Source organism: Notamacropus eugenii, chromosome 6 (assembly GCF_028372415.1).
Source record: "Notamacropus eugenii isolate mMacEug1 chromosome 6, mMacEug1.pri_v2, whole genome shotgun sequence".
Taxonomy (NCBI): domain Eukaryota; kingdom Metazoa; phylum Chordata; class Mammalia; order Diprotodontia; family Macropodidae; genus Notamacropus; species Notamacropus eugenii.
Genome location: NC_092877.1, coordinates 103,747,618 through 103,763,242, shown reverse-complemented (window position 1 = coordinate 103,763,242; position 15,625 = coordinate 103,747,618). Strand labels below are relative to the sequence as shown.

The 15,625-nt window shown below is 37.1% G+C and overlaps 1 protein-coding gene across 12 annotated transcripts in view; it reads right to left on the bottom strand.

Annotated features, from left to right (window-relative positions):
- Positions 1-15,625, bottom strand: part of SPATA18 (spermatogenesis associated 18) — a 105,260-nt gene that overhangs the window by 75,429 nt on the left and 14,206 nt on the right. For 11 of the 12 annotated variants that reach the window (XR_011969585.1, XR_011969584.1, XR_011969583.1 and 8 more), the window contains exons 2-6: positions 12,422-12,527; positions 12,161-12,276; positions 8,855-8,973; positions 1,952-2,047; positions 723-857 (exon numbers count right to left, since the gene is read on the bottom strand). Coding sequence is in view for 4 of the 12 variants with exons in the window: in XM_072620749.1 (XP_072476850.1) it covers positions 723-857; positions 1,952-2,047; positions 8,855-8,973; positions 12,161-12,276; positions 12,422-12,527 (572 nt within the window). In the remaining 8 variants the exon portion in view is untranslated. The remainder of the gene's footprint in view (positions 1-722; positions 858-1,951; positions 2,048-8,854; positions 8,974-12,160; positions 12,277-12,421; positions 12,528-15,625) is intronic. The other variant, XM_072620751.1, reaches the window with a different exon arrangement.

Here is a 15,625-nt window from a genome sequence, read left to right as displayed (position 1 = left end):
GTCAGCATAAAAAACCCATGGTAACACTTGTCTTCTTCACCCATGCCTTTGTGACCATAATTTCCTAGGCTTCCTAAACGTACAAAATACATTTTGCCAAGTAGAAAGGAACTCCTGTACACAATTTCTATCTTTACGTACTTCCCACTGTAGTCATGGGCCTCCCTAACACCCCCTGCCTTATGGTGCCAGCAAGCCTTGGACCCAGGTTGCCTAGTGCAAGCACTGATCTTGGTGGTTTCTCCACCTTTTAGTACAATGTGGACAAAGAGAGCCTTTTATTATCTATTGTCTGAGTTACATAATACTGTAGTATTATAAAGACATAATTTTGTTTATGCTTCTACCCAAAAGCTGGGCAGTTATCATTTTTCTCCTCTTTAGCATGAATTCAAATAAGATGTAGTAACAAAAAGATATTTCATTGACATAATGATAATACCAAATTTACGAGCACTTTAATTTACAAAGCACATTGCTTCCAACAACCCTGTGAGGCAGTTAGTACTATTACCCCATTTAATAGAACCTGCTGTTCAGAGAGGTTGTGACTTGCATAAGGTCACATAGCAAGAAAATGGAAGAGCCAGAACCGAAATCTAGGTCTCTTGACTTCAGGTCCTACCATATTTCCATGTTATCTCTCCAACATTAAAATCCCATTTTGAAATATTTTCCATAATGGGAGAATTTAGAAGCATGTGTCAGGCTAGATCACAGACCTGCTCTGGAGAACAGATTTTTCTGCAGACAGGACAGCAATCTCATCCTTCAGAGTCCGAAGTTGTCGTTCATAGTCAGTTAGCATATCCAAACTGCGTTGGCGGGATTCCTCCTGGGCTTGAAGAGATGTGAGTCTTAACCACAAAGGAAAAAAAAATTCAATGAGCAATAGTGTGCATGTTTAATGGTAGCAACAGCTCCACTAATCAGACCCCTACTGAATAATAATAGTTCTGTGGAAACGCCGATGAGCAGTGCAAAAGATAAGAAGTGCAAGGAAACTCAGGAGTCAGAATACCATTCCATGTCTATGCCTCAAAATGAGTAGGTATTTTTTTCCACAGAGGATACTCACCTAGGTGATTGGTGTTATGTTAGAGCAAGTAAGGCCAACTAGAAGTCCTTACAGAGTAAAGAATATTGCTTTTTTCGCTATTCTGCTCTAAGTCAGACCAGCCTTCACTGAACACTACCATAAAAGAGTTTGGCCTCCAGAAATTTATTATGAATGTTTCACAAAAGCAGTGAAAAGGGGGCTCGAGAGGGAAAGTGTGTGGTGTTACCCTGGAATAAATTTTAATCTTATCTCCATTAGGCATACTGACAACTATTGAAGGTCTTGTAATTTCTCAACTGAGTTCTTCCTTATCTGGAAAAATACCTTGAACAACTTCAAAGAAGCCATTTTAAAGCCATAACTGCTGCAATTCGAGAACAGCAGCACAAGAAGGAAACATGTAAAGGGATTGCTTAGCCATTACAATCAAAAAAGTCAGATCAGGCAATGTCTGAGAACAATTAAAGAAAGCTTCCCTGTTATGAAGAGGGAGATTGAAATTGTCTAAGATGAGGAAGAGTTTCTAATCTGTATCACCAGAGGGAATTTTCACATCATCATTTCTCTACACCAGTGAAATCATTGATCTAGATTTTATAAAAAAAATTATTATTGAAGGCTAAAACTGCAATACCTCAAACTCAGTAACAGAAGGAAAAGGAAAAGAAACTTCTTTGTTTGATACACAGCCACCCAAAACTATAGCTCTGATTAAATAATTATTACTTTTTTAAAGGTTTACTATTCATTTCTCATTTGCTTAGTAAGATTGACCATTATTCCACATGATGAAAGAATAATGAAAAACAAGAACAGATACTTCAATAATTGACAAGGCAAAGATTAAGCAACAGGCCACCACCAAATACAGCTGAGGCAGATTTATCTTACTGCTTCTTTAGATGAATAATTTCATCCTCTGCAGCCAATAGGGCTGTAGCTGACTTGGTCTTGGTGTCTTCAAGATCCATCTCAGTTTCTGCTAGACTGTAAGAGAAATCAGTAACTAAGGACAGATTTTTAAAATGGATAGACCTTCCAAATTAAACACAAGTTCTTCCAGATAATTCACTGAATCCAGAAACAAAAAGACCCAGTTGTGAATAGACATCTGCATTCATAGTAAAAATACCATAGTAAGTTTCTGTGTAAACACATACTAACATTCTTTGGTGAACAAAAACAACTACACTAGAAAATACCTGAGTTTCCATTTCCCCCAAACACTATGTCGTAATCAGGACTAAGAAAAGAATACAGCACACACAATGAAGATTATATTTGGCCAATCTTGCTTGCCATCTTGCCCTTCTAATTGTTGTAATTGTCCATTTCCTTACCAAGTTAGCCATCATATATCAATTTACTGATCTCTACGTCTGTTCTAGTATGGCAACACTTTTCTGCTTCACCCATGACTACTAAAATTTCCTAGTCTTCCTAAACATTCAAACTATATGTTTCCAGTGGGTCTCCAGATTTATGACAGATGTTGCTTCTCTTTTTGTGCCAGCAAAACACTATCTGCTGGTTCTCTCACTGACAATATCTTCTGTCTATTTCTTGGGTTTTCTGGTACCAGAGGATACAATTTCTTTCTCCTCTTCATTTTCCCCCTTCCTAATTACTTCCTCCTTAAAAGCAGCATTTCATCCTTACAGATAATTACAAAGATTTTCTACAGAGTGCTATAAGGGGGAATTCCTGTAAAGTATTCCTACAATCTTTTTTCATGGTGTAGAGAGGACACTGAGTCTTCAAACACTATTCTAGTTGTGTACAAGCCCTGGCAGGTCCTATGTCAGGTTGCAGAGGCTGCGAGCATGGAACTGGTGATGGAGTACTATCTGAGGACCAGCCTTCCTAAGTCTTGAGGTTCATCATCAGGTTGGCTTCACGTTTATGAGTTTTTCATCCACAATAACTCTTGAAGATCATCTACTAAGTTGCAGAAGAATTGTAATGTGCATCACTGACAGCAGAACCCACATAATAGCACAAGTCCTTGAAGTACTGAAGTACTATAAGAGGAAAATATAAAGTGGGTACAATAAAAAATGAAAACAACATTTATAAGTAAAAAAACATTCTGATGAATAAATCTTCTTCCTATATATCAACTACAGGGAATTAGGGCTACTTTTTCTTAACTCCCCCTTCCAGTGATGGACCTTCCTTTTGCCAAGTCTTCATCTTGATGATACCTCTTGATGCTAGCTCTACTAACCTTTATGATAACTCCTTTGCACTGCATTTTATTTGCAAAGCTGTTGGTATCTCCACTTTTCTGAATAGCAGTTTCAAAAGACTGGCGAAGAGCAGAAGTCAGATTGCAAGGAATTGAGGAATTGAGTAGCTGAAGAAAATCAAGGAAGTAAGGGTACTAGACTACTTTTTGTAGATATGTACAGTGAAAGAGAAAAATGTTGTCTTAAGGGAGTTGCATTGTCAAGGGAAGCATTTTTAAGGAGATACAGCCATTTTTAAGGAAAGAAGAGATATGCAAAAGTTTGTGGATAAAGAAAAAGGAGACAGATATTGAAGATTAAAGAGAAAAAATAAATAATTGATGGAACAAAACCCGAAAAGGAGATGTGAGAAGATAGAAGTGAAGGCATAGAGGGAAGGGTTAAATTTGGTAAAGAGAAGTAGTAACTTATCCTCTAAGAGAGGAGAGGATATGCAAAAAATATAGGGGGTTTTGAGGTATGGAGGAGGAAAGCTGAGGAAAGTCATTGAGTAGCCTTCATCTTTTCAGTAAAGTAGGAGACAAGGTAATTTGCTGAAAGAGAAGAAAATGCAAATAGAGTTCAGGGTTTGAGGAGATCAGAAAAGGTTTGAAAGAGCTGATATAGTGAATGTGATAGTGATATCATAAGAAATTAATAAGAGGATTTTCATGAAGCACTGGAGGTTAGAATGCATACATTTGTAATGAATACAGTCAGCATGGTGTCATAACTTCCTAAACCAATATTCAGTTGTAGAAATAAAGAAAATGGGGATTAGCAGAGAAGGAAAAGTAGAAGCACAAAGGGATTCAGGGATAGAGAAAGGATGATCATTGGATCAGGACTTGATAGGAAAAGAAACCCAAAAGGATGAAGGACTTGGAGAAAAGATAGAGAGTAATTCAAGACATCCAAAGTCAGAAAGAGGGCTAAGAGCAGATTTTAGGAAGAATAAGACAGTAAGAAAAGTGGAAGGACAGGAGATTATAGTCACACACATGTCTAGAGGGAATGGGGCAGTTACTTGTGATAGTGATGTCTAAAGGAGTATGACAAATTGTCCCTATGAATTAATAAAGTAAAATAATGATAGAGGTTCATGATTATTGAACAATTTGACAAAATGTGAGTCAAAGATGATAAAAGAGCCCTCCATATGAATAAAGGAATTGCCAATGATGGTTGAGTATTGAGGCCAAAGTGGAAAGGAAGACAATAATCCAGTGGCAAAAAAGACTGAGGAGAAAGTATTATGGAGCTCAGAATATGATAGGTCTAAATAAAGATTAAGAGAAAGTGGTATATAAATAGCATTAATTTCAAAGAAAAAAAGATTGAGTTGAGGAATTAGAGAGCTGAGCAAAATAAGTGTCAACTCTACCCCATGACAAGTATTTTGTCATTGTTGTTGCTTGATCATTTCAGTCATGTCCAATTTTTCCTGACCCCATTTGGGGCTTTCTTGGCAAAGATATTGGGGTGGTTGGCCATTTCTTCCTCCAGCTCATTTTACAGATGAGGAAACTGGGGTAAACAGGGTTAAGTGACTTGCCCAGGGTCGCAGTTATTTAGTGTTTGAGGTCAGACTTGAACTCAGGAAGATGAATCTTCCTGACTTCAGGCTCAGCACTATCCACTGAACAACATAGCTGTGCCAGTTTTTATTACACATGTATAATATAGCAGTCATTTTCCTAGGCACTGGAGACATAAGTACAAAGAATGAAATAATTCCGAACTGCTGAGGAACTTATATTTAAATGGGGGAGAAGATAAGTACATATGTAAATATAAAAAGAAAACAAGTATAGATAGACAGACAGACAGACAGACAGATAGATAGACAGACAGACTGAATATATGGTACTTTTAGAGGGAAGGCCTTACTAGCAAGTTACGGGAATTAGGAAAAACTTCAAGACAAATGATTTTTGAACTGCATCTTGAAGGAAGACACAAAAGAGGCAAAGAGGAAGGACACTCCAGGCATGGGAACAACTTGTGCCAAGGCCAAGAGACAGAACGGGAGTGTTGGATGTGAGTAAAGAGAGAACAAAATGGATCCCAGAGTGAAGGAAAGGGAAATAATATCCAATGAGGATGGAAAGATAGGTTAGGGCCAAGTTGTGAAGGGCTTTAAAAACCAAACAAAAAATTTTACATGTTATCTTTGAGGCAATAGTCACTGGAGTTGATTGAGTAGGGAGTGACATGGCCAAATTTGCACTTAGGAAGAATCACTTTAGCAGCAATATGGAGGATGAGACCTGCAGTAGGGAGACCAATCAGGAGGCTGTTGCAATAAACTAGGCTAGAGAACTAAGGTATTAGCTGGTGAGTGGAGCAAAGGACTCTAATGTGAGAGATGTTGTGAAGCTAGATTATATGACAAGATATGGCAACGGACTGGGTGAAGGAAAGGGGGGAGCTCAGGTGAATGTTGAGGCTATGACCTTATGAGGATGGTGGTACATCCAAAAGAAATGGGGAAATTTAGAAGAGGAGAGGGTTTTGGAAGAAGCATGAGTTCACTTTTGGACATGTTGGGTTTGAGAGGTCTCTAGGACTTCAAATTTGAAATAAGTAGGCAAATCACGATGCAGAACTAAAGCTCAGGGGAAATACTGGGGCTGGATATATATGTGACTTTAACTATAATCTCTTTATGTATATATGTGTGCATATATGTATGTACATATATGCACACACATATATACACATATTTTATACATATGTGTATGTTTACATGTATACATATACACATATACTTGTGTATTCATCTGTGAGTCACCTACATAAAGTGATGGTAAAAATCATAGGAGCTGATGAGGTTACCAAGATAGGGGTATGTAGAGAGTGTAGAGGGAAAGAGAAAGAAGAGAGTCCAGAACAAATCCTTGGGGGAAAACCTTCAGGTGATACAGATGATGAGCCAGCAAAGGAGACTCAACAGTGATCAGACATGTAAGAGGAAATGCAAGAGGGGAACAAGAGAACATTCAGGAGAAGAAAGTGGTCAAAAATGTGAAATGCAACGGGCAGATCAAGAAGGATAACTGAGAAAACTTCATCAGATGTGACAATTATGGCATCGTTGATAACTTGAGAGAAAGCAGTTTCAGTCAAGGGAAGTCAGTAAACAGACCATGAAGAAGAAAGTGAAAGGAGAGGGCATAGAAGGAGCAAAGTGTAGAGAGCTTTTTCAAGGATTTTGGCCAAGAGAGGGAAGAGAGCGTTTTAGGACAATCACTTGAAGGGATAGTAGGATCTAGTAAGGATTTTTAAAGGATGGAGAAAACATAGGAATGTTTGAAGACAGCAGAGAAGGGATGAGTGGATAGGGAAATGTTAAAGATTCAAGAGAGGAAGGAAGATCAAGGATGGAATCTGCTGAAGATGAAAGAAGATGGGACCAGGCATACATCTTGAGGGGCCTTGGCAAGAAGTCTACTTCTTTGTCAGTAACTAAGGGGAAGGAGGAGAAGAGTGATAGGGAATTGAGGGCATTACAACCATGAGCAGTAGTGGGAATTGAGGGAATCACACTGACTCCATCTTGTGACTCAATTCTAGATCTAGGCTCAATTCTCTTTCTGTTCAATTATGGGTCTAGTTCAATTTTCGTCTTGTAAGAAAACTTTATTCAGTTATGGGAACCATGAGAGGACTTGGTTGTATTATTTGAACCTAGCCTTGCATGACGGGGAAGCTGGATTATCTCTATGTATTGCTTAGAGATTCTTAACTAAGGACCTAGATTGTGCTGATCAGAAACCCAATCAGATCTGAAAACTGATGCAAAAAGTTTTCTCACAAATGTACATTTCAAGCAACCCATATGTCTTATCTGAAAACTGACTCCGTTCTGGTCAATCAGTTGCTATTCTCATGTTCCTTTGATTTAATACAGACTCTTTGGGGAGGATAGGACACCTCCTTTTCTAATTTCAGGGAATTGTACCTGTTTACTCTCCCCCTATCAACTTGGAAAGTCCCTAATCTTTCCTCCAATTAGAAATCAGATTATCTAATTGTGTATCCTGCTTAATTTTTTTCTTTTAATTATGATCTTATTTGATTGTTTTTAATGTATAAAAGTCTGTCTCCCTCTGTATTTGGGGTCTACTGCCAAAACTGAGGAAGTTGACTGGTCTTGATATGTTGTGCAATTGGCATGCATTGCTTAATAAGTGGACATGCTCAGAAGTTTGAACCTTTTGTTTCCTCAGTCATTCCATCTTTTACCTGCCACAGCAGCAGATGATGGCAAAGGGTTTTGAAAATTTTTAAGAGTTAGGTGGTAAAAGAGAATTGACCAGCACTGAACATAGTTGCAAGGATGTCATTTGCTCACAGAAAAGTTCTTGCTCTCTCTTGCTTCAACCCATTCTCAACTCTCCTCATTGGCATGCTGTAAGTAAATTCTCCTAACAAAATTTTCTCAATTGACTCTTCTCTGGGGGATGAGAGATTGTGTCCTTTTCACCCATACCATATGCTGGTAGCAGATCTAGTAACCCCAGGATTCCAGTGCTCCCTTCATCTAAGTGCACCTCTCCTTCCCATATTGCTCTGAAGATTGTTTCTGCTCTCTGAGCTTCCTCCTAATTCAAAGTTTTATGGCTCCTAGTATAGTGCCTGGTACATAATAGGTGTTTAATAAGTGTTTGCCTTCTTGCTTGATTAATTGATTAATCCCCTTGTAGATCTATCACCCATTGACAAAGCCATTTTTGCAGACATACTTTGAAGCAGAGCTCACCAATCTTTTAAGAGGGAATTAATTTTTGTAAAATTCTTTTAATTTGAATTTTCAAGTAATATTTTAATATAAGTTTTTAAAATTTGTATCTGGGTATCATGTCATCTTTAATCACAAACTATGACTGGTTTAAAAGTATTCCATTAAAAATAACATAGAATATGCATTTTATCATAATTTATATATATATGTATATATATCCTCATTCCCATAAAATTATAAATTCTTCATTTGGATAAACTTTGGTTGACACTACCTAAGTAATTTTTTAAACTGTACATTTTTTAAAATTTTGACTTTTTTTTCAAGGATTTGACTTCATTCAATCACATTGTTCTCCAGTTGGCCAAAACTGCTAGATAATTGTATCAGAGTGCCTTACTTTTCTGTCCTCCTTTTAATCTCACTCCCTTCCTGATCTCTCACCCCTACCCTTCAGTTGCGTTTGTTATTTTTCAATTTCAAATGCTCTTGAATCTCTTAAAATAGTCTTTACCTTCTTTTAGCCAGAGATGGCTAAAATTCCTGTGTAAAGAAGTATACCAGGAAGGAAATAAATACTCCTTCTAGGTGTTCTATAGTGTTTGGGATCATCATATTTTAAGAAATATTGGGTGACTCTAAACCTCAAAGTCATCATCTCCCAAATACCTTAACCTTATTATTAATCTACAAAGTTCCCATGACCATATTAATTATGGGCCAAAATTTTCATTTCAAGATTAAAAGCAAAATTTTTAATGTAATTGAATGAAAAACAATTATTTTTCCTTAGAAAAAGACAAATCATTTTCCTCTTACTCTTGTTGAACCATGCTGAGTTGTACACGAGTTGAATTCAATTCCGAATCTAACTGTTGTATCTCCCGTTCCCGAGTAGCAGAAAGTTCTCGAAGCTGTCTGTCCTTTTCGAGTGACTCCTTCAATGAAAAATAAATCCAAAAACTGTCTGAAACCTTATGAAATATTTTCAGAAAACCATGCATACAGCAGAATTTTTATGTCTGTACAATTTTTTTATAAAGTTACTAACATTTTACTTTCCCAGACACAAAAACATGGCTGTAATAATCATAATCATTACCATTGTTCACAGATCACTTTTATAATATGCTTTAAGAAGTTTACAAAGTGCCTTCAAAGTACCTTCTTCATTAAAAACCTATAAAGTAGGTAAGGAAATAGAGTCAGATAAATTAAGAGCTTTACTCATTCTTAAACAATTAATGAGGGATCAAAGTCAGGATTCAAACCCAGGTTTCCAGATACTAATTACAACCTTCTTTTCCACAATTCCTCTCCTTCAGACAAATAAATTACCTTCATTCCACCCTGTTCTATAACTGTGCAAAAACTGGTATTGTCTCACTATTACACTAGCAATAAGTAATTATGGAACTGCCCTCCTGAGTCACTGAAAGGAAATGCCTTTATATATCAGGAAATTTTCAATAGGTTTTATTTTCCTTCTTCAAAAGTGCAGAGCCTTGGTGGGGGGAGGGGAGCCAAGATGGCAGAGTAGAAGGATGACCTGTAGGAGCTCTCCCACCACAGCCCATAAAATACCTGTAAAAAATGACTCTAAACAAATTCTAGAGCAGCAGAAGCCACAAAACAACAGAGTGAAAGAGATTTCCAACCCAAGGCAGTCCGGAAGGTGGAAAGGAAAAGTCTCAAAAGTCAAGTAACTGGCTGAGACTATAGAAGGTTACTTTCTGGGTGAACAGGTATTTTCTTCCATCCTTTAGGATGAGGAAGAACAATGCATACCATCAGAGGAAAACATAAAAGTCAAGGCTTCTGCATCCAAAACCTCCAAAATAAATATGCAATTGTCTCAGACCATGGAAGAGCTCAAAAAGGATTTTGAAAATCAAGTAAGAGAAGTGGAGGAAAAATTGAGAAGAGAAATGAGAGCGATGCAAGAAAATCATGAAAAGCAAGTCAACAGCTTGCTAAAGGATACCTTAAAAAATGCTGAAGAAAATAGCACCTTTAAAAATAGACTGACTCAAATGACAAAGGAGGTCCAAAAAGCCAATGAGGAGAAAAATGCTTTAAAAAGCAGAATTGGCCAAATGGAAAAGGAGGTTCAAAAGCTCACTGAAGAAAATAGTTCTTTAAAAATTAGAATAGAGCAGATGGAAGCTAATGACTTTATGAGAAATCAAGAAATTACAAAAAAAAAACCCAAAAGAATGAAAAAATAGAAGACAATGTGAAATATCTCTTTGGAAAAACAATTGACCTGGAAAATAGATCCAGGAGAGACAATTTAAAAATTAGGGGACTACCTGACAGTCATGATCAAAAAAAGAACCTAGACCATCATCCTTCATGAAATTATCAAGGAAAACTGCCCTAGTATTCTAGAACCAGAGGGTAAAATAAATATTGAAGAAATCCACCAATCACCTCCTGAAAGAGATCCAAATAGAAAAACTCCTAGGAATATTGTAGCCATGTTCCAGAGTTCCCAGATCAAGGAGAAAATATTGCAAGCAGCCAGAAAGAAACAATTCAAGTATTATGGAAATCCAATCAGGATAATACAAGATCTAGCATCTTCTACATTAAGGAATCACAGGGCTTGGAATATGATATTCCAGAAGTCAAAGGAACTAGGATTAAAACCAACAATCACCTACCCAGCAAAACTGAGTATAATACTTCAGGGGAAAAAATGGTTATTCAATGAAATAGAGGACTTTCAAACATTCCTGATGAAAAGACCAGAGCTGAAAAGAAAATTTGACTTTCAAACACAAGAATCAAGAGAAGCATGAAAAGGTAAACAGGAAAGAGAAAACATAAAGAACTTTTTAAAGTTGAACTGTTTACATTCCTACGTGGAAAGATAATATTTGTAACTCTTGAAACTTTTCTCAGTATTTGGATAATTGGGGGGATTATACACGCATATATGTATATATATATGTATGTATATACATAGACAGAGGGTACAGGGTAAGTTGAATAGGAAGGGATGATAGCTAAAAAATTAAAATTAAGGGGTGAGAGAGGAATACATTGGGAGGAGAAAGGGAAAAATGGAATGAAGCAATTATCTCTCATAAAAGAGGCAAGAAAAAGCTTTTCCAGTGGAAGGGAAAAGGAGAGAGGTGAGAGGGAAAAAATGAAGCTTATTCTTATCACATTTGACTTAAGGAAGGAATAACATGCACACTCAATTTGGTTTGAAAATCTATCTTACACTACAGGAAAGTAGGGGAGAAAGGGATAAGTGGGGTATGGGGGGATGATAGAAGGGTGGGCAAATGGGAAGAAGGAGCAATTAGAAGTAAATACTTCAGAGGAGGGACAAGGTCAAAAGAGAGAATAGAATAAACAGGGGGCAGGATAGGATGGAGGGAAATATAGTTAGTCTTTCACAACATGACTATTATGGAAGTCTTTTGCATAGCTACACATGTATAGCCTGTATTGAATTGCTTGCCTTCTCAGTGGGGATGGGTGGGGAGGGAGGAAGGGAGAGAAGTTGGAACTCAAAGTTTAAGGAATGAATGTTGAGAATTGTTTTTACATGCAACTAGGAAATAAGAAATACAAGTAATGGGGTATAGAAATCTATCTTGACCTACAAGAAAAGAGAGAAGATGGGGCTAAGGGAAGGGAAGGGCGTGATAGAATGGAAGGAAGATTGGGGGAAAGGGTAATCAGAATGCACAGTGTTTCAGGGTGGTGGAGGGGAAAGATGGGGAGAAAATTTGGAACTCAAAATCTTGCAGAAATGAATGTTGAAACCTAAAAATAAATAAATAAAAGAACAAGGAAAAAAGGGTAGAACCTTCTCCATGCACCCTACCCTTTACCCTAAGGCCTAGAACACATGGTACTGCTCTTTTGGCACTGAGCATATGAGACTTCATAGAACTATAAAATATGTGTCTTGTTTGCCAAATAGATTGTTACCCACTTTAGGATGGAGATGGTGTGTTACAATCAATCCAACAAGTTGCATTTACTAACTACAATGGCAGGCATTGTACTAACCTTGGACAGAACCTATCAGAACATTTCACTAATAATTAGTATTTAATGTTTGAAAATGGTGAAAAATGGGAATTATCTTTTAATATATATTACCTGCAAAAGGTTGAAGTTGTTGTCAGTGGGTTTTCCAATAGAAGAATTGGAGAAACAAGTCCCTAGCCAGGGCAGAAGTCGAGATTTGATTGTTTCCACACCAGCATAATGTCCACCTAGGAGAAAAAACAAGTCGAGACATAAGAGATGGCAGGTGGGGATGTGCATTTTCATCTAATGTTTTGAAATTGTGGAAGGAAAGACAAAAAGAGTAGATGTGTGATGCATGATGTATATGCCCAAGATAGAACTCTTTCTCACCTTCTTGTGCTGTTAGACTGAGGATTGTGAAGAGCTGCCCCTGTATTCTGGAATTCAGTTCAATTATTTCACAGCAACAATTCAAGTTTTGATCACATGAGTTCATCTGCAAAGCCAAGCCATCAAGGATAAGTACAGTCTTCCACTCTGAAAATCATTCCAGGCCAGATAAAAATCTCATTTTATACAACAGATGTGTTTCTGAAAAAGTTGTGTACCAAATAAATATATGTAAATGGAATTCTATTTAAATGCTTTCAAGGGCAGCTCCATAGCTAATGGAACCTTGAAGAAAATTCTTTTGTAAAGTGGAGAATTCTTTCATAAATATAATCACTCCACAAATTATGTTTTGCTAGCTCATATTTTTTCATATGCTACTGGTATAAAGTAGGATATACTTTTACTTCTATCAACAGTTTCTCAAAGAGATTGCTATTCTTTGAGAAGCTTGAGAAATGAGCAAAGCAACGACCAACTATGATTTCAGAGGATCAGTGATAAAGCATGCTATCCACCTCCTAACAGAGAAATGATGGATGTGATGGACAGTGCAGATTGAGATATATTTTTTGGACATAGCCCACAAGCAAATTTGTCTTATCACATTCTTATACCAGAGTTTCATACATGGACAAAAATCACAGATCCTTTGTATATTCTTTTATCTTGTGTACCAATAAGGAACAGAGTGAAAAGATAAGAAAGAGGGTTGGTCAGAAATGATAGTGATAAGAGGTAAGAAAGATAAAGAATTGACTAGAGAAACATGAAGGAGAAAGCAATAAGGGAAAAGCAATAGATTTGCATTTTACTTTAAGATCATGCTAACCTAAGAATCACTATGAAGAAAAGGGAAAAAAAATTAAAAGCACAAGAATCACTAAGGACTCTGGGGGAAAGTCTATAAGTAAAACTGATGGTATTGTACACAGCATATGGGTAGTATTATACTATTTCATCTCCAGAAAAATGCAGCTAAAGATCACCCAAAGGACAATGGAGAAGACAAATAGTAGGTATGAGCAGCTAACAACAGATTACAAACAAACAAGAAATTATGTAGAAGTCATATAAAGGGTCTCATCAGACATAGGTAACAAGGAAAAAAAAGATGGGCCAGTGCGTGCTTCACTGCAAAGCATGTTGGATGATCTGTGCCTGATTTAGGGGAGAACTTAAATGAAGTTGTACTGGATGGACAGGCAAGGGTAGACTGCAACGGACATTTGGAAGAAGAATCCCACTTCATGGAGCTCCCAGATCCATTAGAGTACTAAAGCATTAGAGTCTACAAAGGTTAGTACCACCACCTCTTAGGAATTACTAAAAGGTTTTGCCAATTAAATATCAAAGTTATGTTAGCATGTCATAGGTTTGTGAAGGAGATAAATCAAGGAAATTCCTTAATCAACTTGATAAAGTTACAAGGAGGAGTCTTTGCTTAGGACTGACTAAGTATATCTCCCTATGGAAAAAGTCAGGATCCCTATTAACAACCTCAATGAGTGGAGATGGAAGGGACATCTATTTATTGGAAATACCCATTAACACCTAAAAGACGATGAGTGATTAAGTCTCTGCCATCCTGAATGATGCACATAAACTCCCCCTTCTCTATTCTAGAGGGCTGGATCCAACTTCTCTGAGAATTCAAAATTGCTCAGGAAATCATTCCTGCCTTATCCAGGAGTCTGGGTTAAAGGGACTCCCACCATTAAGCTGTACACTACCCATTTCCTAGGGTCATCATATGTTTGATAGCATGTGCAACTGCAATGTATCCCTGTGACTGATACTCACATTGCCTCATCAAATCTGGCACTTGGGGTTCAGAAATTTTGGATACAGGAACTCTTACTGCTCTACCATTGGCCCAGTTCCTACTAGCTATAGTGTATGGGGTTGACGTGGGACATGGTCAGTCAGACCCTGATATACATTGGCTGTGCCAAGGCACAAAATGTATCCATTTCCCAAGTCTGCTCTTAGGTCTCAGTTGTCTCCGGATTGCACCATCAAAAAAAAAAAAAGGTTAAAAAACATCATTATGCAACAAAAGTTCCTTTTATAGGTCCAGCACAAAGGGATGGGTACAACCCACAATACCCTGAACCAATCAAATGATCCCCAGAGACTGTGACTCTTCATAGGGAAATGCAGTTAAAAATCCGCAGACATTCACTTCCATATTATCAAAGTTGATGAAGAGCTTCCCTGATCAATCAACCCCCTATACTTATATCCAATCACAATATATAAAGAATGTCTAGAAAAGTGTAGTGGAGAAATACAGGTAATTAAAAAAAACAACAACAAAGTTTGGGGAACAAGAGAGATCACCTATGCTGTGATACACGGGGCAAAAACCACACTAGGAATTTGAAACCTAGTACCTCTCCTGACATTCCTTATTACAAGTCCCTTAAGCTCTCAGTTTCAATTTCCCCATAGATAAAATGATAGAATTTGACTAGAGATCTCTAAGAGCCTTTTCAACTCTGATATTCTATGACACTATAATTCTAAAATTAATTAGCCTAACAGCCACCAGGAATTGATAAAAATGGAAATTAAAAAAATGAAAGGAATATAGACATCCATTGAAACTCATTTTCCCCCTCAAGTGAACAAGTTTCAAAGGGTTCAGAGAAAGACTAAGTAGGATCCTATAGAGTACAATTCTATAAATAAGGTCAGCCTAGGAGGATGTAAAGTTCTCAGGAATTAAATCCCAAAAAGACAAAGAGAAACAGTTATGTGGAGGAAAAAGGAGACTCTTCCTTAAGAGATTTGTGTGGAACTTAGATTCCAAAAACACATCAGCTAAGATGGAAGTAAGGGCAGGTAATGGAGTAAAGAAGATGAAGCAAATGGAGGATAAATACAAAAACACGAAAGAAAAAAGAATGAACCCAGAGGGAAAAAATGAAAGTAACTGGGGAAATGAAAGGCATTGTGGTACAGTGGGAAAAGAGCTGGCCTCGAGGCCAAGATGAGAGGGATTCAAGTCCTGACATCTATTGCTTATGTAACTCTGAGCAAGTCATTTAACCCCTAAATGCTCTATGTGTATGTGAACACTTGAAAGTTTAAAGGGAGAGAGAAATCATTTGTATTTATTAAAATTTGGAAAATTTATTTATTAATTTTTTTTAATTTTTTAAAAATTGGAAAATTATAAGATGAAGAAACTTACATAGG